Genomic DNA, 24,466 nt, shown 5'->3' on the forward strand with positions numbered 1-24,466 from the left:
GCAGTACAGGCCGGTGGCAGGGGAAAATTCCAGGAAGGTGGAAGGGGCCGGGGAATGAGAGGACATGGGCGTGGGTGCCCTGGCTCACAGGAAAGGCGTCTGGGTCGCAACCAGTGTGCCAGATGCCGGAAGGAGGGACATTGGAAAAATGAGTGCCCCAAAAGGGAAGCTACCCCTATAATGACAGCGAAGGATCAAGAATAGGGGTGTCAGGGAAGATGGACTATCCTGCCCCTGGAACCCCAAGTAAAAATGCGGGTGGGAGATTCGGACATAGACTTTTTAATAGACTCTGGAGCTGCACGAACCGCCGTAAATCAACCCCTGCAGCTGCCTGTGTCAGAGTCCCTCACTGTGGTGGGTGCCACAGGGAAAGGAACCAAGTGCCCAGTATATGCCCCAGCGGAATGTGCTTTGGGAAACAGAACTCTATCTCACAAACTGGTTTACCTCCCCGATTGTCCAACACTTCTACTAGGACGGGACCTGCTTTGTTGCTTAGGAGCCACCCTGCATTTCACCCAAGATGAAATAAACCTCACCTTACCTGCAGAGAATGCCTGGATAATGACCCTTGCAATTGAGCCCTCAGACATGCAAGCCCCAGAGTGGAGCAAGTGGGAAGACAAAAGGAGGGTTAAAAAGCAGCTTTGCTGGACAGTGTTGGCCCAGGGATTTAAAAATTCCCCCACCCTTTTCGGCCAGGCCTTGGCCAGAGACTTGGAGGAGTGGGACAATGAGGACAGGGTCCTCCTCCTGCAATATGTGGATGACTTGTTAATTGCCGCTGTGGGTCTCACCCCTTGCCTTAAAGCCACTGTGAGCCTCCTGAACTTTGTTGGACTCCTCAGTAGTGGGTGTGCTCGTCCTGGTTTGTTGCTCCAAAGCTCTGTATAGAAGTTATTTTACTGGAAGGGTGCATAATGACAATGTGTATGTGTTCATTGTTGGGAAAAGGTGTATGAGTGAAGAGTGGAAGTTTCCTTTGTAAGTTAAAAGAAGCCAAGAAGCAGAGAAGGAAAAAGAACAGAATGAGTTAACTGAGGGAAAAAATATAGCTAGCAAGCTCAGTCCAAAGATAAGATGCTGGCACCATCCAAGGACACTGCCCAGATCTAAGACTTGGCCGACAGCCAAGAAAAGGGGGGGCCTGAATGGGCCCAAGCAACTATGAGATCTGCAAAACACTGTCAGGCATTAATGAAATGTGTTAGGTTTCTTTTCGCACAGATAAAAAAAGTGCTAACCAAAGACCCTAGCAGCCCTGCCATTCATTGAAACAAGGAGACTGAGTCTACGTAAAGTCCATCAACGAAAAACTGCTTTGGCTCCACACTGGAAAGGCCCTTTCCAAGTCCTGTTCACCACCAACACCGCTGTGAAGTACCAAGGACTGCCCATCTGGACCCAGGCTTCTCACTGTAAAAAGACCCCTCCACCTCGGGAGGACTCTCCGACTGATGATAAGCCTATTTAAAGACAGGGTGATGTGCTAGTAACCTCTCCCCTGTATGATGCTGAACCACACTGTTTCAGGAAAAGAGAAGAAGGAACACTTGCTTCATTGAAACCACAAAGTCCAGGAATTCCTGACTACAAAAGACATTAAGAACTGACCCTGGTGAAGAAACAAAGAATTATACGCTGGCAGGGAGGCTCTTACACCCCTGGCCTCCCAGGTACAGGCTGAATGTCTAGTCTGCCAAAAGAACAACCCTCGAGCTGGAGTGTCAGTGCCATCAGCCACTCTGGAACCTACCCCAGGCCCGGGGCTGGTTTGGCAAATAGACTTTACTGAGTTCCCCCGGACCCAAGGATTCAAATACCTTTTCGTCTTGGTGGATCGATTCAGCGGATGGCCTGATGCCTTACCCCTTGTTTTGCTCCACATGCGCTCTCTCCCAAAGGGCAGGTTAGGGCTCAGTCCCTTCGAGATTATGTTTGGAAGGGCATGGCCTATGAATGGTACACCGGTTCTGGCAGGGGAGTGGGAAATGGGGTGTGGCTTTTTATCTCAGTACATGTGCTCTCTGTCTGCTGTTCTCTGTTCTCTCCACAGGTATACCAGAGATTTGCAGCCTCTCCCGCTGGATGCCCCTGTCCATTCCTTGCAGCCAGGCAATTCCGTTCTCGTTCGGACCTGGAAGGACAAGCCTCTCCAAGAGAAGTGGAAGGGACCCCACACCGTCCTGCTGGTCTCCCACACAGCAGCAAAGGTCAAGGGACACAAGAACTGGATTCAATCACTCCCGTCTGAAGGCAGTGTCCGCTCCTGAACGGTGGACCGTCCAGCCTACGGAAAAGGACTACCAGCGACGACCTGAGACTTAAACTGTTATTCAAAAGACAATAAGGCCTGCTGGGAATGCCCTGTGGTCTCTTTGGACAGTTGCAGCGCACTCCCCGTGAAAACTCTAAGTATTGGTTGTGTTTACTCTCACAGGGCCGGTCTAACCTGGTGGCCTGGTCCTTTTGTTTTTAATCTGCCTACTACTGGTAACTGATATTTTGTGGGTATTTGGGGAATTGTAATTGTTAGGCCCTAGGGTCACCTGCCCAGCATGAGTTCAGGTCCAGGGTCTGCCACAGTGGTACTCTTTGCCATAGGGACACTCCTTTCGTTACCTCCCGTTTCCCCCAAGGCACATGTGGGATGGAAAGGGATCCCTACTAACTTGGAAACAAACACATATGAGTCCTTGAAGGTTTGCTTTGCCCAAGAGTTTAACCTCTCTAACTGCTGAGTATGCTCCCAAATCCTGCACCACGCAGCAGGGTTACCCTGGAGGGTGGTCCCCCAAAATTGGTCAGATATCTGCTGGGGATGGTTCAGTAGGGGAAGAAATACCTCGGGTACCCCCTTGTCACAAAACTGTACCATTGAATACCAGTATGCATTAAGGGACAACCCCTGGCCACCCCAGGCAGCATAAATCTTTGTATGCCACCTCAGAGCCCATTAAGGAAGAAAACAGGTTGGGTATAATCCTCCTCCCATCCTATGGGGTGGAACGGCTAACCCAATTTTATCATAGGCTCTCTGTGTTTCTCACCACATTCGCCAATGAAACCTTGGCCATAGAGAAGAGCCTTAACTCAGAGCTATACCAGCTCCGGTTGCTGTCCCTGCAAAACAGACAGGCCTTAGATTATGTTTTAGCCTCCCAGGGCGGGGTGTGTGCCCTTATTGGGAATGAATGTTGTACTTATGTCCCGGAAAACTCACAGGACATTAACAAGCACGTCCTGTCGGCCAAACAGTCTTTCAAGCAGTGGAAGGCCCAGGAAAGGAAACCCACAGTTTTCAATTCCCTTTGAAGTTGGTTGCCCAACCTAGGAGGACTGGGGGGTGGCCTTGTGCGTCTCCTCCTCACCGGTGTGGTATTGTGCCTGGTCACCCTCCTCCTAATTGCTTGTTTTAAAATGCTCCTCCATAAGCTTTGTGCCCCCCGTTCCTCAAAAATCCCGGCATACCCTCTCATTGAAAACCCCAGCTTCATAGCACTTAATCATATCTTGTCCACAGAATATGAGAAAACTCAGCCAAAAGCTTGTTGAGTATTCTCAAAGGAGGGAGTTGTTGACGTCACTAGGCCTCACCCTAGGTAACTCGGGAGGGTGGAAGGCCACTAAGTGTCAATGAAGCCTTCCTGCACTAGGCCTAAGTGAACCAAACTCTATCCTTCCATGTTTAAACTCTAATCAACCTCAAAAGCCAGGTGCAATTGGAATATGTAAGCAACCAGTTATCTGTGTGCAACCCCCTGCTCAAGCGGTAATAATGAGGCTGCATGTTTCTGGCTGAAGGGAAAAAGGACAAGATAACGGTTTAAAGAAGTTACTAACAAGCTAGGCTTATAGCTGCCAAGAATGACTTAACTATTACCAGGGATGGGAGGGGTAGAGGGAGGAATGGGGGGGGGGAGAAAGGGAGGGCTAGAGGGGAAAGGGGAGGGTGAGGCTTAACTGCAAAAAGTATAAAAGAAAAAAAACTGTTCCTGTTAATGTGCTTGATCTGAGATGTGCCTGTCTCCTTGCACCGCTTTGGGATCCCAAATAAACTTTGTTTGCTTCTCCCCCGGTGTCTTTATTGGCGCGAAGCACACCGGGCAACGAACCCACTGTTGCTGTCCTCGAGCACACCTGTGCTGGCAACAGACCTGTATTTTGATGGGCAAAATAAGTTAGCTTAACTTATTGGAAAGCCCCATTAAGATGCCAGAAAACATGGTTTGAAGCCGCGTTAGCTTAACGTTATTGAAAAGTCCCGTTAAGATGCCAATTAACTCATTTGAGCTAACATGACTTAAAAAAAGGTATGCTCCCTCTAAACACCTACAACCTGGGGGAGGAAATCTGCCTTAACTCCTACTGGCAAGGTGTAACTTCGCAACACTCCCCAACCTATGTCTGTTTGTAAATGGCATGCTTGAGCCCAAACGAAGAAAAAGTAAGAGCATGCCTGAGAACACAGCAGAATCAAAGCCATAAGAATGATGGGTTACAGTAAATAAACATACTTTTGCTACAAAATTACATCACTGATATATTTTACACTTCATCCCACTTGGTCCATCTTTCCTGAAACAGTTCATTTGTTAACTTAAAGAATGTAAGGCTTTCCATTTCTCTTAGTTCTTTCATTCCTATCAACAACATTTCTATAATGGGTACCTTCTCTGGAACTAGAGGACCACACTTTGCCACTGATTTTAAAGAAGAACTCTCCAGAACAGGACCCATCATAATTATACAGATTTACTAACTGCCATCATCTGCTGCACTGGATCTCAAATTGTGGTCCATGGCTCACTAATTGCCCGTGGAACACTCAATGAGGCCTGCAAAGAACTGGCTGCTCCCCTGAGATTTACATTTTATTTTCACATTTATGATATTGGTTAATTCATTTTCTCCAACAAAAAGATCCCCACACATTACCTTTTACACTAATCACAACTGAATTATATATAGTCTATTAATAATAAAAGGTGAAACTCCAACCAGGTTATTTGACAGACAACACCAAAGTGGTCACAAACCTTTAAATCTGATGAGAGAGTCCAAAGACATATTTGCCCCTCTTGACTTCCTGTAACAATAGTCTGCTGGTCATCTGTAATCATTATGGCAGTGATGCTGTGAGAGGGTGCTCTTTTCCCCCACAGTGCCACAGCCGGCACTGAGGTCTTCATAGTGTACAAAACCTGAAAATAAAAAGAGGGTAAAATAGTTGTAAGTAACACAAAATATGAAAAATATAATCCCAAACATTTCAAAGGGGTGATCACATGATACTGTTCAAGGAGCCAAGTTTCAGAGTGGTAGCCATGTTAGTCTGTATCAGCAAAAACAACGAGGAGTCATTTTGACACCTTAGAGACTAACAAATTTATTTGGGCATCAGCTTTCATGGGCTAGAACCCACTTCATCAGATGCATGGCGTGGAAAATACAGGAGCAAGTATACATGATGTATTTATACCTGCTCATGTATTTTCCACTCCATGCATCTGATGAAGTGGGGTATAGCCCACAACAGCTTATGCCCAAATAAATGTGTTAGTCTCTAAGGTGCCACAAGGACTCCTCGTTGTTTTTGTTCAAGGAGCATAAATTGAGATTTTGAGAGTCAGGTAACTGAACAATGATTGGTTGCTGTTGCAAATACACTACTAATTCCTCATTATTGCTACCTAGTTATAAAAGATTAAGAATATTTTGGGAACAATATGGGTTTAAGACCACTACAATAAATACAATTTATTTAATTTAGATTAATATGATGACATTTCCAAAAATGAAAAGAGTACTCAAGCCATGGTTGTCCAAGCAGCTTTCCCCATAGCCACTCTCTGAGATTTTCTATATGGGGAGGGTTTGAGTTCCATAACTGTGCTTTAACTCCCTTTGTTTGGGTTTGGGTTTTTTGCCTTGTGCTGGCTCAACTTGCTGGCCTAATTCTTTTCTTGTGCAGCTTCCATGGGCCAAAAAGTTTGAGGAACAACTGCTATCTCATAGTCAGTTAATTACTTTTTCGCCATCCTTTTTGTTGTTCAGGTTACTATGCTCTAAAAAATGTCTAATGCAAGTCTGGAGCGCTCCCATTAATGTCAGCTGTAAAACTCCCTTTGTCTTCAAAATAAATAATATAGAGATCTGAATATGGTTTGTTACATTGCCTAACTTGTCTAAAAAACATGGATCTTCAAATATTTCCATTGTTATGATTCTTCTAGGTAGTAAGTCTTCTGCCCTACATGTATGTCTTCTCCTGGTCATATCATGTGAAACGATTGTTGAAAGGGGGAGCAGAGAAGTGCTTGAGTGCTGGATTTTGCACCTTTAAACGTAAGTTTTTTTGCACGGGAACATACATGTTTTAACATGAAGTTGATTATCTACCCTATCATTATTTAGTTGCTTGTGCCAGAACCTTAAAAGGACACTGTAAACTACAGTTTTAGAATTTGACTTCTAAAACTTTATTTTTCATTCTCTGTGAACTTATATAAAATATTTTTCCTATCCATTTTGTCCTTATCCACTTAGCAATCACTGAAGTTTTACTTTTTCTTTCATTTCTGCTACAAAGTAAACATCATATCAGCTTAACTAGGAATATTCTGTTAACAGCAAAGCAAGCAGGAGGAGTTCAGTGTTTCTGTAGGTCCTATAAAAATGGTAACTACTAATTTAACAATTTTAGAGTAGGTCAAATTTTGGATCTGAGGATTTAAAAGTGTTCCTACTATCTAAATACAGTGGGACTTCTCCTCCCGGACCTTGCACTTTGTGTTGTGCTTCCTTTTACATTAGTTTGCACTCACTTTGCACAGTTATAAATGATTATACTGGCACAAGGAAGCAGAGAATCAGAACCAGTATTTTTACCAGGATATTTGATTTGATACTAAGCAAGTCAAGAGTAACAAAAGAGTGTCAAAATCAGCTAAAATTGTAACACAAGTCTCTAGAATAGACTGGTAGAAAACAGATTTACTGTATTTATACATTTTTTTCTTGTTGTGGACAGACTGCTATGGATGAAGAACCATCCACTGTTTATTACCAAACTATTGCAGAAGACAAAATATTACAATTAGAAAGGAGAGTAGGTTAAGTCTGAAAATTTTATGAAGACATTTTCTATTTGTCTTTTTGTATTGTAGCCTCTCTAAGTATAAAAGATCCATAGAAGGCACAGAATTAATGTAATATTCTTTAGTAGTTATTTTTCCTCTGCTGGTCTAATGTCTCTTTCAGATCAAGTTCATCTGATTCACGAAACACAGAACTATAGAAGACATTCCATTTTGCATAACAGTTATCCTGTTAGAATGTGTTGCTTTTGTGAGTTTTTTAGAAATACTGTGTATACATACACACTTTGTCTGACAGCATTTAGCTTTATCAAAGTTATTTTGTTATGAGGATGCACCTAGAGCAAAATTTCTTATATTTTATCAACAGATTTTTATCAGAGTATACCTTTTAAAGGTATAATCTGTTTCCACAAAGTCAAATACCGCCAGAGGCATATTTGGGCTACATGTAGCTTATCAGCACGTGTTAAATTCCACCAGCTCTGTCCACTCAAGCATGTCTGATTCTTGGTATTAACTCATAACCCGACTCTCAATTAAGCTTCTTTGCAATGCTAGGAAGGGACTCAGTTTGGATCCATAATAAATACTTTAAACTTTGAACAAAAATGTATAAGGAATCGGGAAGAAACAAAATTTTAGTTGTTTGTGGAAGTGCGAGGTAGGAATTATAATATACACCTTAATATTGCAACAATGTGCTGGCAAAAACCTGAAGTTCAAATATTCAGTGAAGAAATTCAAAATACTCATGTACCAACACCATGTTATCAGATGCAGTTAACAGCAAATTAAAAATATAGAAAATATGATTACAAGATATTAAAAAGCTATCACAAGTTTTCTATCATTCAAGACATTTGGGCCTGATTCTTAGTTATACTAGGGCCCTTTTCTGCCACTCTTGCAGCATGAGAGGACTTAGTGGGTATGGAAATGGCCCTCTGAGAATATTGCCTGAACATGGAGCCTCCTCAGCTAATGCAGAGATATCAAAGGGGCTATGCACTAATTGTCTTCCAGAACTAAGGCACGTGGCAGGAACAGATGAAGGTGTGTAGGGAAGCAGGCCAGAGCCCACTGTACTTAAGCTATTCAGTTTCTCCTAGGCCTCACTAGGATCAATGAGAAGTAGAGTGTATGTCAGAGTAGCCCTGAGGCCAGCAACTATGTGAAAGAGCCTGGAAATTCTGAAATGAGCCTTATGGAATGGCTGACAAATGCTATCTCCTAGGCCAGGACCAGACTCAGACTTTAAGGTCATAAGGGACCATCATGATCATCTAGTCTGACCGCCTGCACAGGCTTCCAGATGCAGACACCTTTACAATACTTCCCCAAGCACAGGAACAGATTACCTGAGAACTAGAGGCCATTATATAATTCTCAAAGATAAGAATCTTAACCCTCCAAAGCCCTCTTGATGAGAAGTCAATGGGTCTCAAGAAAAAAATTGGCTCCTGTCACTCCCTTAGGAGAACCATTTCCTTCCCCCATCCTGCTTCCTGTCCACAGCCTAATAAACTCCTTCCTTTGTCCTCCCAATGGACCATCATGATTACACTGCCCAAAAGTCTCCTCTCAAATGGCCATCTCGCCATCTTACGCCAAGCTACAAGCCAGAGCTTTCCCTCCTCTGGCTTGCCTACCGACCATGTCTTGCCTCCCTTGCTGGTTCCTGGTTCTAGGGAGGCCTTAGCAACAGTGTGTTCTACAGAAATGCAACACAGAACATTATTAGCCTGGAAAAACTGTGTTATGAGTAAAGTACAGATCATATAATTTAGAGGATTTCAGCAATTTTACTTTTGCAATTCTGGATCATTTGTACAGAATCTAAACTGTAATTAAAAACCGAAGCCTCCTCTTATGCAGGCTGAGCAAGACCATTGGAAGCTAGGGTAGGGGCTCTGAGGAACCAGACAGCAGGTAGGCCATGCTGTCCTGGTATGGATTTAAAATAGAAATCAAGTCAGGACTCCTTCTCCTGATTGTTTTCTCTTTATGGATGGGGAATACCAGCACAGGCGAGGTGGGAATGCCTACGAATTCTCAACGCTGAGCAAAGAGTAGAAGGCCGAGTCACACCTTGTAGACTAGAGATAGTTCCCACATGGGACTGGAGCTTGCTTTCTCTGTAGAACCCCAGGATCCGTAAAGTAAGCGAACCATAGCCCACCTGTTCCCCCACCCCTTCGGTCCCTGCCCTAAGAAAAGCATTTGTCGACAACAGACTTGCTGGGCAAGTCACACATCTCTGTGCTTCAGTTTTCTATTTCTAAAATTAGAATAACAACACTCCCCTGGCTCAAAGGAGAGGTCTGAGGATAAATTTGTTAGGGTCCATGAGATGTTCAGATGCTAAGGAGAAAACCTAAAAACATGCAGTGAGATATGAAATGTAAAAACTAAGCCTGCACCCTTTTGAAGTCAATAACAACTCCCCCCGCCCCCAGTTAATCTTTGCATTGAGTTTCCTCAAAGAAACACTCCTCTTTGGAATCCTTCAAAGAGCATTATGTCATTTAGTGATAAAGAATAAATGATCCTCCTAATTGTGAACATAGACATCAGCGCCCACCGTTTCTCATATGTATCATCCTCTGAATGACGAATTCCCCTCTCCAGGAATTGCTGCCTCAACAAGTTGGTGAAATGAAAAATTAATTCTGACAGATGCCTCAATCAGAAGTTACAGGCCATCATACAACATGTGAATAAAAGTTCCTCAAGTAGAAAGTTATATAGTGTAAAAAAACTTCAAAGAGAACTCTGCAGGTAATACAGTCAATCTACCATCTACCAGAAAAAAATCTTTGCGGGTTTACATTTCTAATTATTTTATCTTTGCTAGAACTTCATATTCTTGGATTACACATATACTTTATTTGTTGTTAAAATATCTTAAGAAAGACATTCATATTAATAAATGCCAGAGCTTTTAGAAACTAATTAATTGTAGTCAGCAAATACATTTAATCACCACAGGTGCAAAAACAAATGCATACTACAGACGTGTGATCAACAACAATAAAAGAATTGAGATGTGAAAGACTTATTGCTTTTATTAGGTCAACAATCGAACTATTTGAGGAAAGATGGGCTAAATGGGTTGAACTGATTAAAAACAACAGCATGTGTGCTTCCTCTCAGGCTTGCAAAATTCTACTTACCCAGCGAGACTAATATATTTTTGATAGGTGAGTAAAATATCATTAGTTTTTTTCATGAGCTTCCTCATCATGGTAAAATGTAAGGTAGTAAATTTTAGGCATAGGCTGGTAAATTTTCATGACAGTTTTGTAAGGCTGCTGTAACCAAGAACCTATTTTATTTCCATGTTTCTGTTCTGTTCTTTGGCTTTGTTTTCCTGACACCTGTGTTTTACTGCTTATGTTAAAAAAAATTAATGGTCCTGTAGACAGTTTTGTTTATCTTTAATAAATAAAATTAGTTACTTTCAATAAAGGTATATTTTGACCTGCAGCCTACAGTCCCAGAGTGCAGTACTCACACAACCCCCACAAGCTCCTTACACATTATAACAGTAACACACATCATGCTTAAGGAAATAAGTGTTGGTGGTAATTAACAGAATTTTCAAATAATATAATATAATCATTTCCAGGGCTTTAAAATTCCATTCATTCACTGTCTGTAGCAAGTAAAAAATTCCCTGTGAGAGGCATAAAAAAACAACAACAACCTTGCCTTGACCATTACATAACTTGCCAAATGTAAACCAGTTGTAGAATATAGTGCTGTCTTTCTAAGTCTCCAGACACATAGCTCCAATTCTGCTGCTGTGGCAGCTAATAGCTTTGCTGTTCATCTCAGTTGTCATTCAGAACCCTGTTTGCAGTCATGAAACTTAGAAGCATAGGTTAACTGCACTCTGCTACTGCTTGGGGAGTGGTGGGTGGGTCCGTGGACTTGTATGCAGGTGGGAGCAATGGAGGGGATAAATTAGAAAAAAAGAAATATGGTATTGACAGATATTTGATGAAGAAGTGGAAGTAGAATAGAGATATAGAAGTTATAGGGGAGGAGATAGGAAACACAATGTTGAAAAAGAGAAATAAGGGGTGAGCAAGAAAAGGACAAGAGGAAATGACAAGATAGGAAAAGAGAACCATGATACACCTCTACCCCGATATAACGTGACCCGATATAACACGAATTCGGACATAACGCAGTAAAGCAGCATTCTGGGGGTGTGGAGCTGTGTGCTCCGGTGGATCAAAGCAAGTTCAATATAACGCAGTTTCACCTATAACGCAATAAGATTTTTTGGCTCCCGAGGACAGCGTTATATCGGGGCAGAGGTGTAATAAAGAAAAAATTTTGTTTAAAAACAGAAAAAGACAAAAATTATAACAAAAGCAAGAGAGATGTATTAAATTATATTTTTAAGTTATTAAATAGGAAGTTGATTGACAATATATTGTCAAATATGGGCAATGTTTGTAATATTGTAAACATTTAAGCTAGGGACGCATCTGTCAGAAAAACAGAGGAGAAAGACCAGAGTGTTTTAGGCAATCACAGGATGACTCTGAGCCATCAATGTTATGTGACCATGAAAAAATGCAAATGCCATCCTTACATGTATCTGGTGATGCATTTCCAGTAAAGATAGGGAACTATTAATGTCAGTATATGAGATGCTGATAAAAACCCTAATGGAATGCTGTGTACAATTCTAGTTACTCATGTTCAAGAAAGATGAATTCAAACTAGAACTGGCACAAAGAAGGGCTAGCAGGATGATCAAGGGAATGGAGAGCCTATCTTACGAGAGGAGACTAGAATAGGCTGAGAAGGGTTATGATTGCTCTCTGTACATATATAAGGACTGGGAACACACCTGGGAAGGAGAAGAGCTATTTAAACTAGAGGACAATGTTGGTACAAAAAACAAATGGGTATAAACTGGACATGAATAAATTCAGGTTAAAAACTAGAAAATTTCTAACCATCAGAGGAGGGAGGTTCTGTAACAGCCTCCCTATAGAAGTAGATGGGGCAAACAGCCTAGCTAGTTTTGTAATGGAGTTTGATAAGTTCATGAATGAGATTATATGAGAGGTTTGTCTGCATTAGTAGGGGCCTGGACTTAATGACCCAAGAGGTCTCTTCCAGTCCTATATTCCTATGTTATTAAATACAATACACAGTGGAGAGTGCACAACTGAATGGTTCCTTTAAGTTGAGGGGACATGGCCTAAGGGTGTATGGAGGTGTATGTTTTCCTTGTTTAGTAAACTCTAGTCATCAGGATAGGGTGTGTTGGGTTAATTATTCCAACCCTGAACATATCGACCCCACATCCTCACTCCTAATGGTCCTCTATATTCCTGCCAGGACCCTAAGGATCTTACATATATTATTCAGTTCTGCTTTAAAAGGCCTCCTCCCTTCATATTCCTCCTTCAGGCCCAGCCTGGCTGCCACTATACTTCCATCTTAAAACTTAATGGGACTCCTCTTGGGACCTGTCAATGCTACTCCTTAAACGGCCAGAGGAGTCACTGTTGAGTGACATACAGCTCTCCCCTGGGATATGAATGTACTGCCTCTGCAGTCCAAAGGACCCGGAATCAATACAACCCATTTTAACTAGCAAGAACCACCTAGTAATACCTTGTTTGTATTTCTTGAACGAGTGACACAAGAAACACTTATTTCATTCCTCACAGTAATTCACCACAATCAGAAGGAGCACAGTAAGGGCAACACCATCTCCCAGCTGCTGATTACATCAAAGGTTTGCAGCACAAATTCAATTTTATGATGTTAATCTCAGCCTGCCACTCAGAAATTTTCTCTGAGGGATATGATTTTTCTGTGGATTTCATTTTAAGAATGATTTTCTTCTTCTACAATCAATAAAGATATGTTTTCATCAAAAGACTCTATCTTGGTAGAATTCAATTGGCCATTTCAAACCCTTTTGGTGACACAATATTAATTAAAATAGTTTATGTTACACCTAAATTGGAAAATGGGGCAGTGAAAACAGCAGCTACTCAGAACACATGTACTTAACACACTAGTATGGTGTACAGTAGAATAATCTTCACTTCCTTGAGGTGGTCATGTTATTTTATAAATTATATCAATTTAAACTTACCAAAAAAAAGTAAATGCAAAATCAAAGAGTGTGTGAGACACAGTATAAATTCTGGCCACCTCATCCCTAGACAATGAAGGCTTCACAGAAATTATTATCCTCTTAGCTAAACATTTATACAGCCATCAAACTTACATTTTTTGTAAGCTAATAAAAGAGACTCCTGCTGATTTTAATGAGAGTTCTCAGGGATTCTGTATTTATTTAACATGTAAATGTGGTTATGGAACCACAAACTATGTGGTTGTGGAACCACAAACATAATAAATAACTTGATGGAAAATAATTTATCTCCATCATTGTTGCATTTGAGTGCTTTTTAACATCTACAGCAACAGCATGAAGTAGCTACAGAAAATGAAATATTCTTTTCTAGTAAAGTAGTGTAAATTCTCATAAGGGTATGAACTTTTGGTAATTCTTAAATGAGTAATGTCATGGAAGCCTTCTTGTATGGGACTCCATACAAGTTATTTATGTGCTGAAATAGCTTGCTTTAAAACCTTAATCAGGCTTTGCAAAATTCATTCAACAGTGTCAATAGGAAATCTTCTCTGATGAGCCAGGCCCATCTCTTCCTGCAGAATGAAAACATTGATTCTTTAAGAAGGCCCACTCACATTGACTACAACTGGATCCGGATTTCATACTAATTTGATACCCATTGTACTTGTAAAGATGACTTTCTGAATGTTAACTGTTCCTAATGTGAACACTGCTGTCTGCCTGAGTCTGCAGACAGGCAGCTCCACTGAATCTGCTGCTTATTATATCTGTTGTGTGGGCAGACACTTGCACCCATGCAAAGCCCCATTGACTTCAGTGGGACTATGCATGGACAAAAGGTTCTGCCAATATGGAGATGATTGCAGGATCAGGGCCACTGTTTGTAAAGTGCTGTGGAAAGACAAAGACTATTGAAGTGCTAACTATTACTATTATTCCCCAAGCCATGTCAGCCCATGGACTGAAGCAGTCATGTTTAATCTATGTTAGCTTTGGTAGAATTTCATTTTTATGTGGAATCCTGGGATTCTAAAATGCATTAACCACAATTAAGCCTGCAAAACATGTCTGCAATTACGTTGTTTTAAAGTGAAAAGAAAGTCTTAGAATCCAACTAGAAGTCAAGAAGAAGTGGAGAATCTGAGAAAATAAAACTCCACAAAGTCTCATGAACAAATTGACAGGCAGTGCACAGCCAACTATGCTTTAAGGTAGTCAGAGTTTGTCTTCCTTAGGTGACCTTGGACTTATTTAGCACAAAAACCTGCTGATCAAATAGGTGGTGTTTTGGGTTCTGCTACACAATACCCAGTAATGTTGAAACAATAAACAAAACTGGAATCAGTTACAGAAAGGAAACAAAACAAATAAGCATTTTCCATACCTATTCAATGGCCTCTAATTAGTGGTATAATCACCTCTGATTAGTAATGTAATTAACTATATCTTACTGAAGCTTTTCAACCCCAAAATTCCCCTTATATTTTCATTTTGCTATTCATCCACCTTTGTGTATCTTCTCCAATATTAAATAGATGACTTCCCTGCACTGTTCTTTGTTACATGGCATACTACTGTTTAGTGTAAACATTTACCAGTGAGTTATTATACATACTTTGGAACCTACTTGTAAGCAGCTCAGATACAAAGAAACTCTGTTTAGAGTGAAGCAGAAAGAAAGTTCAAAATTGATTCAATGCACTGAATGTGCAGATTGCACTACTGGTTACAGTGAGCACCTGCTTATAGCGAAGGTGGTGTGTCAAGGGGAAAAAAACTTCACTAGAAAGGCCTACTAGTGTAATTGAATATGGTCATATTAACTAGCAAACTTCTCGAGCAGAAGTAATACACTACAATGAATGTCTGTGCTATTAAAGTTCCTAAATATCACATCATTGACATACTGACATGTCAAAACTTAACAAAATGGTTATAAATGCTCTGTTACTATCGCTAACACTGGTTTAAAAAGTATCCTGACAGCACTGATGAATCAATGCAGTAACACCACAAGAGTTCACGCTGATCAGAGTAAATCTCATAGAGCAAACTCTCAATAAGAGCAACACAGAACCAGACCAGTTTAAAGGGGAATGGGAATCAACAATCAGCTATTTCAAATTGAATAGCATAGAATTATAACATGAAAATAATAAAATGGTAGTACTGTACAATACTTTCAAACCTGTGTGTACAAAGTTCATTTACCTAAATATAAAAGCCCTCATTTGGATTGTAGAAGAGGTTTTTCAAAGGAGTCTAGTGGATTTAGACACCTAGCCTTCACTAAAATAATGGAAGATATGAATCTAAATCCCCTACATTGCTTTGAGAATCCCAATCTAGATGTCTAACTTCAGGCACCCAAATCTGAATATTACAAAACGATATAAATTATGGTATTTACCCTACACTCACGTGGGTCCAAATCCTGAGGTCCTTACTCAGTTTTTACAGTCTTTACTTTGACAAAACTCCCACTGACTGCCATGAGGTTTTGCTCAAGGAATGAATAAAAAAGTGAGTAATGCAGTCAAGATCTGCACCTTAGAAAATCTGATTTACAAAGCAGATTAAAGATCTAAAAACATGCTGCAAACCATAATGATCAGAGATATCTAGCAATGCTCTTCTTATCCACACAGAGGTGGGAAAAAAAAAACCTACCAAACAAACAAAAACAAAATAATAGCACAAAAAATCTCATACCTGCCAGAAACGCAGGGTACTTTCCTACCCTCACAAAAATGCTTTGGGAAGCAAAAGCCTGTGATATGCCCCTAATAATGAGATATGTAGTTATTATTATTCTCATTATTAGTGCCTAACTGCGGAGAGGACCCGGTTAGGGATAAATATATAAAAAGACAGTCCCTGCCCAAAGCCAAAGCACTTTCAGCCTCAGTAAAATGTTCTCCTATTGAGAACTATGCAACCCCCTGTAAAATATTCACAGATTTGCTAGATGTCTTACAGTTCTGAACGTCGGAGAAAGTGACTAAAACAAACAACAAACTTTAGTCAGAAGCTGGTCCCCCATCTCTAACCCTGTCGGTCTGGCACAGTGTGCAGGGCTGGCAAGAAATTGAGCTCCCATGCCCCCGAGCGCCCTGTCCCGCTAGCGGTGCAGGCTCTTCCTGGTGGACGCAGAGACTAACGGGGCCCCAAAGGGGCTTGAAAACGTAGGAGAGGGGGAATCTCACTGGAGGGGGGTGGCTGTCCCTGCAGGGGACAACGCGCGCAAGCGGAGCGCTCCCAGCCCGGATGCTGAGGGCAGCGCACGGGCAGAGCGAGCCTTACCTGCGGCGGCTCCCTGGGCCCGGGCCCAAGGCGGGACGCGGGAACCCGGGAGGAGGGGACGGGGTGCGGAAGAAGAAAGCGCAGCTCGGTTTTATGCCGGCTCTGGAGCGGCTGCACCCTGGCCTGACCCCGCCTTGGCTGCGGACCGGCCGCCGCCGGCCTCCTGCGCTAGAGGTGGCCCCAGTGCGGCAGGAACTTGCTGTCCCTGCTCCCGACCGGCGGGAGAGGCGAGCCCGGCCAAGGCCCGGGACTTGGGCACTAAGCCCGCCCCGGGAGGAGACTGGGGCAAAGTGTGGAACGGGGCTGCACTGGGGGCTGCACACTCCCGCCCCCCGACACACACACACTGAGCTCCACGAGCCGAGAGCGGGCTCCCGCCGGCAGGGTGGGCAGCCAGCGAGGTGTGCCCAGGGCAGGCCTGTGAGGTAAGAGCTTCCCGCCTCTCCCAGTCACACTGCCCCCCTTGCTACAGCTTCTGCAAGAGACTTGGCAACAATCTGGCCTATTTCTGAAATGGCAATTGGGCTTTGTATGCAGTGCAGTGGTAGCCCTGTCGGTCCCAGGATATTACAGAGACAAGGTGGGTAGGCAAGAGAGTCCTGTGGCACCTTTAAGACTAACAGGTGTATTGGAACATAAGCTTTCGTGGGTGAATGCCCACTTCGTCGGATGCAAGGTGGGTAGGGTTGCCAATTCTTGTTGGATGTATTTCTGGAGGTTTCATCACATCACAAAACATTTAATTGAATATTAATCTTTAATTCCTGGAGACTCCAGGACAATGGTGTTAGCACGTCTTCACTAGCAGCGCTGCCGTGGCAGCTTGTGTGGTCGCGGTGCAGCGCTGTATAAAAAACCACCTCCACGAGGGGAATAGCTACCAGCGCTGAGAGCGCGGCTGTCTGCCACTGTCTGCACTGGCACTTTGCAGCACTGAAAGTTGCAGCGCTCAGGAGGGTGTTTTTTCACACCCCTGAGTGAGAAAGTTGCAGTGCTGTAAAGTGCCAGTGTAGACAAGCCTTAAGTGAGGTAACTTCGGCTGGTGTGAGAGACAAGCTTTCACAGCCACAGAACTCTTCAGGTCCCGGGAAGGTACTCCCAGTGCCACAGCTAAATGGGAGTTGGAACAGATAGTTTAGCATAAGCAGTTAGCACATAGTCTAAGGGACCATTCAAGGCTGAGTGGCCCACTAACACCTCTGCAGTTGTTGGACAAAAAGAAGGAGTGTGATAAATGGAGGGGGGTGGGGTAGCTCCCTTTTATGGACACCCACCCAGCCAGTTAGCTATAAAATTCCTCTTAGTAGCTGTTCTCTACTTGCTTTACCTGTAAAGCAGGGGTCGGCAACGTTCGGCACACAGCTCGCCAGGGTAAGCACCCTGGGGGGCCGGGACAGTTTTATTTACCTGCTGACGCGGCAGGTTTGGCCGATCGCAGCCCCTAACCTGGCGATCTGCGTGCCGAACGTTGCTGACCCCTGCTGTAAAGGGTTAAAAAGTCCATAGGTAAAAGGAAGGGAGTGGGCACCTGACCAAAAGAGCCAATGGGAAAAACTTCCCCTTTGTCTGTCTCTGTTTTTCTCCTGGAGAGACGGGACAGAGCAGCTATGCTGTAAGACAGGGATCAGCAACCTTTGGCACGCGGTCAGCACATCCCTCAACCCACGCGGCTTCCCGCAGCCCCCATTGGCCTGGAACAGCGAACCGCAGCCAATGGGAACTGCAATCGGCCGAAGCTGCAGATGCTGCAGGTAAACAAAGCAGCCCGGCCTGTCAGCGGATTTTCCTGACGGGCCGTGTGCAAAAGGCTGCTGATCCCTGCTGTAAGAGCTTGGGCCAGGTATGAAAAATCATCAGATCATACCTAGAAACGACTCATTTGAAACCCCAGATATGTAAGTAGATCAGGAAATGTCTAGAAATATGCGATTAAGTTTATCTCTTTTATTACTTTATTGCTTGTGGATTCCTCTCTGCTAACCCCAGGTGCTTTTGTTTTGCTTGTAACCTTTAAGATGGACTTCAAGAAAGCTATTCTGGATTCTTAATTTTTGTATTTGCTCTTTTTAAATCTAGCAATAGCCTAAGTTTCCAGATGTATTTTCTTTCTTTTTGTTTTTAATAAAATTTATCTTTTTTAAGAACAGGATTGAATTTTTGTGTCCTAAGAGGTTTGTGCATATGTTGTTTAATTAGCTGGTGTCAGCAGCTGATTTCCTTTGTTTTCTTTCTCAGCTCTTCCTCAGAGGGGGGTGTGTGAAAGGGCTTGAGGGTACCCCACAGGAAGGAATTCCCAAGTGCTCCTTCCTGGGTTCTCAAAGGGGGTTTTGCACTTGGGTGGTGGCAGCATCTACCCATCCAAGGTCAGAGAAAAGCTGTAACCTTGGAAGTTTAATACAAGCCTAGAGTGGCAGTAGCATTTGGGGGGCAGCATTTTCTTCGGTGGCGACCACAGCGGCCAGATCTTCGGCCGCCCCGGTCGTCATCGTCATTTAGGCGGAGGCAGCTGGGGTAGGGGGGCACGGGGAGGGCCGCCTGCAGCAAGTAAGGGCGGGGGCGACACGCAGGGGAACTCCCCGCCCCAGCTCACCTCTGCTCCGCCTCTTCCCCTGAGCACACCGCCCCGCTCTGCTTCTCTCCCTCCCAGGCTTGCGGCGCCAAACAGCTGTTTGGCGCCGCAAGCCTGGGAGGTGGGAGAATTGGAGCAGTGATGGTGTGCTCGGGGCGGAGGCGGAACAGAGGTGAGCTGGGGTGGGGAGCTGCCGCATGGCTCCCCGGGCGGGGGGGGAGCTGCCATGGGGAGGGTACCTCAGGGCGGGGGGGGAGTTGCCGCGGGGGGGTGCCTCAGGGCGGAGGGGGGGATGGGGAGCTGCCGCAGGGCTCGGGGAGGAGGCGGAGCAGAGGTGAGCTGGGGTGGTGAGCTGCCGCACGGCTCCCCGGGCCGGGGGGGTGAGGAGCTGCCGTGGGGGGGCGCCTCAGGGCGGGGGGAGGGAGCTGCCACGGGGGGGGCGCCTCAGGGCGGAGGGGGAGCGGGGAGCTGCTGCAGGGCTCGGGGAGGAGGGGGCGCAAGGTGGAAGTTTCGCCTAGGGCGCGAAACATCGTTGCACTGGCCCTGCTTGACAGGGGATCAGTGGGTTACAGAACATTATAATAAGCCATACAGCCATCACTGTCTGACCTATCGGCCTTTCTCCTTAAAGGAAACCTGCACAACACTTTCAAAAGATGAGCCTGGGAGCTTAAATTTATAACTTTGCTAGACACTAAAAATCATGGACTGAACAGAGACACTGGATTTATGCCTTATTACAACAATCTGTAACCCACTAACCCCCTCTTTTTGTTCTAGGACTGCAGAGGTGATAACAGGCCAATTCACCTTGAATGATCTCTTAGAATGTGTGCTAACTACTTCTGCTAAACAATCTGTTCCACTTTTTATTTAGCTGTCAGGCTCAGAGTACCCCCCATGACCGGCTCCAGGGTTTTGGCCGTCCCAAACAGCCAAAACAAAACAAATAAACAAAAAAAAGCCGCGATTGCGATCTGCGGCAGCAATTCGGTGGGAGGTACTTCGCTCCCAGGTGGAGTGAGGGACCGTCCGCCGAATTGCCGCCGAATACCTGGACGTGCCGCCCCTCTCCGGAGCTGCCGCCCCAAGCACCTGCTTGAGAAGCTTGTGCCTGGAGCTGGCCCTGATACCCCCCAGACCTGAAGAAGAGCTCTGTAGAACCCCAAAAGTTCATCTCTCTCACCAACAGAAATTAATCCAATAAAAGCTATTACCTCACCCACTTGTCTCTATAACAGTGCTTTGGGCAGCTGGAGTAAGGCTTGTGTAAGTGAAAGTAAAGTTCTGCGGCATAGACAGGACTAGCACTTTCCCCAGTGGGCAGGCTCAGGTGCAGAGAAGTTAAGGCCAACATTTCCAAACATTGATACCTTAGGGGTTGCCTACACTGGCACTTTACAGCACTGCAACTTTCTCGCTCAGGGGTGTGAAAAAACACCCGCCTGAGCGCTGCAAGTTTCAGCACTGTAAAGTGCCAGTGTAGACAGTGCAACAGTGCTGGGAGCTGCACTCCTAGTGCTTTGAACTATTCCCCTCGTAGAGGTGGTGCCGCGACTACACAGACACGTTAAAGCGTTGCCACGGCTGCGCTTCTGCGGTAGGGCTTTACCATTGCTAGTGAAGACATGCCCTAAAGTTCAGTTTGATTTTCACACGTGTAGGTGTTGGACACCCTTTGAAATCAGTGGGGGCTGTAGAATATCAACATCTTTGAAAATCAAGCTGCATATTTGACTGCTTAAATATGGATTTAGGTGTTTAACTGTGGCACCGAACAGTCAAAACTTCTGGTTTAGGTGAATAGCCCAGGATCATACAGCAATGGCTGAGCATGGAATAGAAACCAAGTCCTGATTCACTATCACCTGTTCTAATAACCAGTGTGCATCTTCCTCCATCAGATTTCCCTCATACGAATTGTCATAGGGCATGGCTACACTTGCAGATGTAGAGCGATTTGAATTAAACCAGCCTTCGTAGAGCGCAGTAGGGAAAGCGCTGCAGTCTGTTCACACTGACAGCTGCAAGTGCACTGGCGTGGCCACATTTGTGATACTTGCAGCGTCATTGGGAGCGGTGCATTATGGGCAGCTATCCCACAGAGCACCTCTTCCCATTCTGGCCCTGTGGCTTGTGGGAATGGGGCTGGGGGGTTGTGGGGCATTCTGGGTCCTGTCCCAACGCCCCGTGATGCATTGCTTTGCATCCCAGAAATCCCTCTGCTTCCGTCCACATTTGGCGCCATCTTTCAACGTTTTTTTTGCTGCGTGCTCTGTCTTCCCTTTTTGGTCTGCGGGAATGGAGCCCGAACTGCTGAGGAATATGCTGACAAGTCTTGCCAGCATGTCACATTTGGCAGCCGAGTTACTCCTTAACATCCAAACTGACAGTGCGGACTCCGATGACTATATCGACTCGAGTAACGCATATGACACGAGACTGCTTGTGGCATTCACGGACATGCTTACCCCCGTGGAACGCCGCTTTTGGGCTCCGGAAACAAGCACTGTGGGATCACATTGTCCTGCAAGTCTGGGATGACTAGCAGTGGCTGCAGAACTTTCAGATGAGGAAAGCCACTTTCATGGGACTGTGTGAGGAGCTCGTTCCCACCCTGTGGCGCAAGGACGGTGGGGAAGTGGGAGGCTATTGCAATCTGGAAGCTGGCAACTCCAGAGAGCTACCGATCGGTTGCTAACCAGTTTGGAGTTGGGAAAGTCTACTGTTGGAATTAGGGTGACCAGATCAGAGATATCAAATATCGGGACGCGTGGGGGGCGGAGCAAAAAAAAAGGGGGGGGTTCAAAGGGGCCGGGGGCATTAGCAGGCCCTGGCCGCGCGCGCTGCCCCTGCGGATCCTCCCGCCCCCCAGCCCGGCCACATGTGGCACGCAGTGAGTCCGGGTGGGGGCAGTGCGGAGCAGGCAGGGGCCAGGTGGGCGGAGCGGGCCGAATCCCCGCTGCTGCCAGGGAACCCCGCACCTCTCCCTCCCGCTCGCAGCTGTGGCTCCTTCCCGGTCCCCCACACCTAGTCTCCCTGCCGCCGGGAAGGAGCTGCTGGTGCGCAGCCGAGCGGGAGAGGCGCGGGGCTCCCCGCGGGATGCGCGCCGCATGTGCCCGGGGCAGGCCGGGGGGCGCGTCCAACCGGGAAGGAGCTGCAGCCGTGAGCGGGAGGGAGAGGCGCAGGGCTCCCCGGCAGCAGCGGGGATTCGGCCCACGCCTCCGCCGCCCACCTGGCCCCTGCACACTCCGCACTGCCCCCGCCTGGACCCACCACGCTGCCCTGCGGGCTGCAGGGCTGGAGCAGCCTCTGCGCTGCGCTCCCGGCCCCGGGCCCTCATGTGCAGCAGCCCGGGGGCCGGGCAGGAGCCCTCTGGCACGGCGGGGGCTCAGAGCTGAGCCCCCCATCTCCCTCCCTCCCTCCCTTGCCAGCCCCCCTTTGCCCGCCCGGTGCCTGGGTGCCAGAACTGACTCACTAGCTCCAGGATCCAGGTGCCGCCACCACCCCCTCCCTCTCGGCTTGCGCCGCCATGCACCTGCAAGCCTGGGAGGGAGGAGGAATGCCGCGTGGTTGGGGAAGAGGCGGGGCGAGGGCAGGGATTTGGGGAGGGAGCCAATGGGGGAAGAAGGGGGTGGAGTCAGGGCAGGGGGGGGGCGAGAGTCCCTCCAGGAGGGCAAAATTTCTTGAAAAGCAAATATCGGGACAGTCCCGATAAAATTGGGACGTCTGGTCACCCTAGTTGGAATCGTGTTGATGCAAGTTTGCAGGGCCATTAATCGTATCAGAAGAATGGTGACTCTGGGTAACGTGCATGACATTGTGGCTGGCTTTGCACAAATGGGTTTCCCTAACTGCGGAGGGGCGATAGATTGGACGCATATTCCAATTCTGGCACCATTCCACCTAGCCTCCGAGTACGTTATCGAAAGGGGTATTTCTCTATGGTTCTCCAGGCTCTTGCGGATCACCATGGGCGTTTCATTGACATTAACGCAGGCTGGCCCGGAAAGGTGAATGACGCACACATCTTTCGGAACACTGGCCTGTTCAGGAAGCTGCAAGCCGGGACTTTTTTCCCAGAAGATCACCGTAGAGGAAGTTGAAATGCCCATTTTGATCCTTAGAGACCCCGCTTACCCTTTAATGTCGTGGCTCATGAAACCCTACACAGGGAGCCTTGACAGCAGCAAGAAGCGGTTCAACAACAGGCTGAGCCGGTACAGAATGACTGTGGAGTGTGCTTTTGGCTGTTTAAAGGGCCGCTGGCGCTCTTTGTATGGGAAGCTGGACTTGGCTGATGACAGCATCCCCGCAGTTATATCCGCGTGCTGTACCCTCCATAACATTTGTGAAGGGAAGGGTGAGAAATTCACTCAGGCATGGAACTTGGAGGTTCAACGCCTGGAGACTGAATTTGAACAGCCAGCGAGCAGGACTATTAGAGGGGCCCAGCGCAGGGCTGCAAAGATTAGGGATGCCTTGAGGGAGCAATTTGAGGTTAAAAGCCACCAGTAATGTCTGGTGCCCTGCACAGGAGTGAAGTGGTTCCAATGTTAGTAGGAATCTGTGTTTGCTACGCTGACTTGCAGTGCCTGTTGCTTTCCTGGGCTAAGGTATCTTTTACTTTATGCAATAATAAAGAATGTTTCCAAAGCCAAAAAATCCATTTATTGAAAAGAAAATTCATTTATTGAAAAGAAACACAACTGCTTGGGAAACAGAAAGGGCAAGGGGATGGGGTGGGGAACAGTACAATCACAGACTTGCGTATGTCCTGTTATCATACTCAGCCTTCCTGTCTGGAGTGCTGTGCAATGAGTGCTGCACTTCAGGATGGCTATACTGCATAGTGATGGGGGTTGAGTGCAGTGGGTAAGGGTCATAGTTTTCAAGGCTGGGTGGTGAAACTATAGGTGTTGGAGGCAGCTGGTAGCGATAAGAATCCGGATATTGGGGAAAGTGGGTTGGAGGTGACATGGGGGCACAAGGGAAAGAGTTTTGGGACAAGGGCTGCGGGGGGGTGGGGGTGTGGTGGTGCTCCGCCTGCATGGCTACGAGTGCCTGGAGGGAGTCTGCTTGGCGCTCCATTATGCTTATCAGCCGCTCCGTGCTTTGCTGCCGGAGCACTGCGCTTTTGTGCCGGCGCTCCTCATTCTGCTGGCAGATTCTCCTTTCACTCTCCCTCCACTTCTGTGCTTTTAGATTCTCTTTAGTGACTGCTGCATTACTTCATGCAGCATGTCTTCTTTGCTTCTACGTGGTCTTTTCCTGATTCTTTGCAGCCTCTTGGCCAGTGATAAGATGGACGTCTGAGATCTCAAGGTTGCATCTGTAAAGGCAAAATGC

At 45.9% G+C, this 24,466-nt stretch overlaps 1 protein-coding gene across 2 annotated transcripts in view; it reads right to left on the reverse strand.

Moving 5' to 3' along the window:
* Positions 1 to 16,716, reverse strand: part of WDR72 (WD repeat domain 72) — a 186,996-nt gene extending 170,280 nt beyond the window's left edge. The window contains exons 1-2 of one of the 2 annotated variants that reach the window (XM_024108982.3): positions 16,549 to 16,716; positions 5,043 to 5,207 (exon numbers count right to left, since the gene is read on the reverse strand). In XM_024108982.3, coding sequence (XP_023964750.2) covers positions 5,043 to 5,195 — 153 coding nt within the window. In that variant the 5' untranslated portion in view covers positions 5,196 to 5,207; positions 16,549 to 16,716. Of the gene's footprint in view, positions 1 to 5,042; positions 5,208 to 16,222; positions 16,362 to 16,548 lie in introns of those variants that run through there. The other variant, XM_065558176.1, reaches the window with a different exon arrangement.
* Positions 16,717 to 24,466: the final 7,750 nt, after the last annotated feature.

This window comes from Chrysemys picta, chromosome 10, assembly GCF_011386835.1.
Source record: "Chrysemys picta bellii isolate R12L10 chromosome 10, ASM1138683v2, whole genome shotgun sequence".
Classification (NCBI taxonomy): domain Eukaryota; kingdom Metazoa; phylum Chordata; order Testudines; family Emydidae; genus Chrysemys; species Chrysemys picta.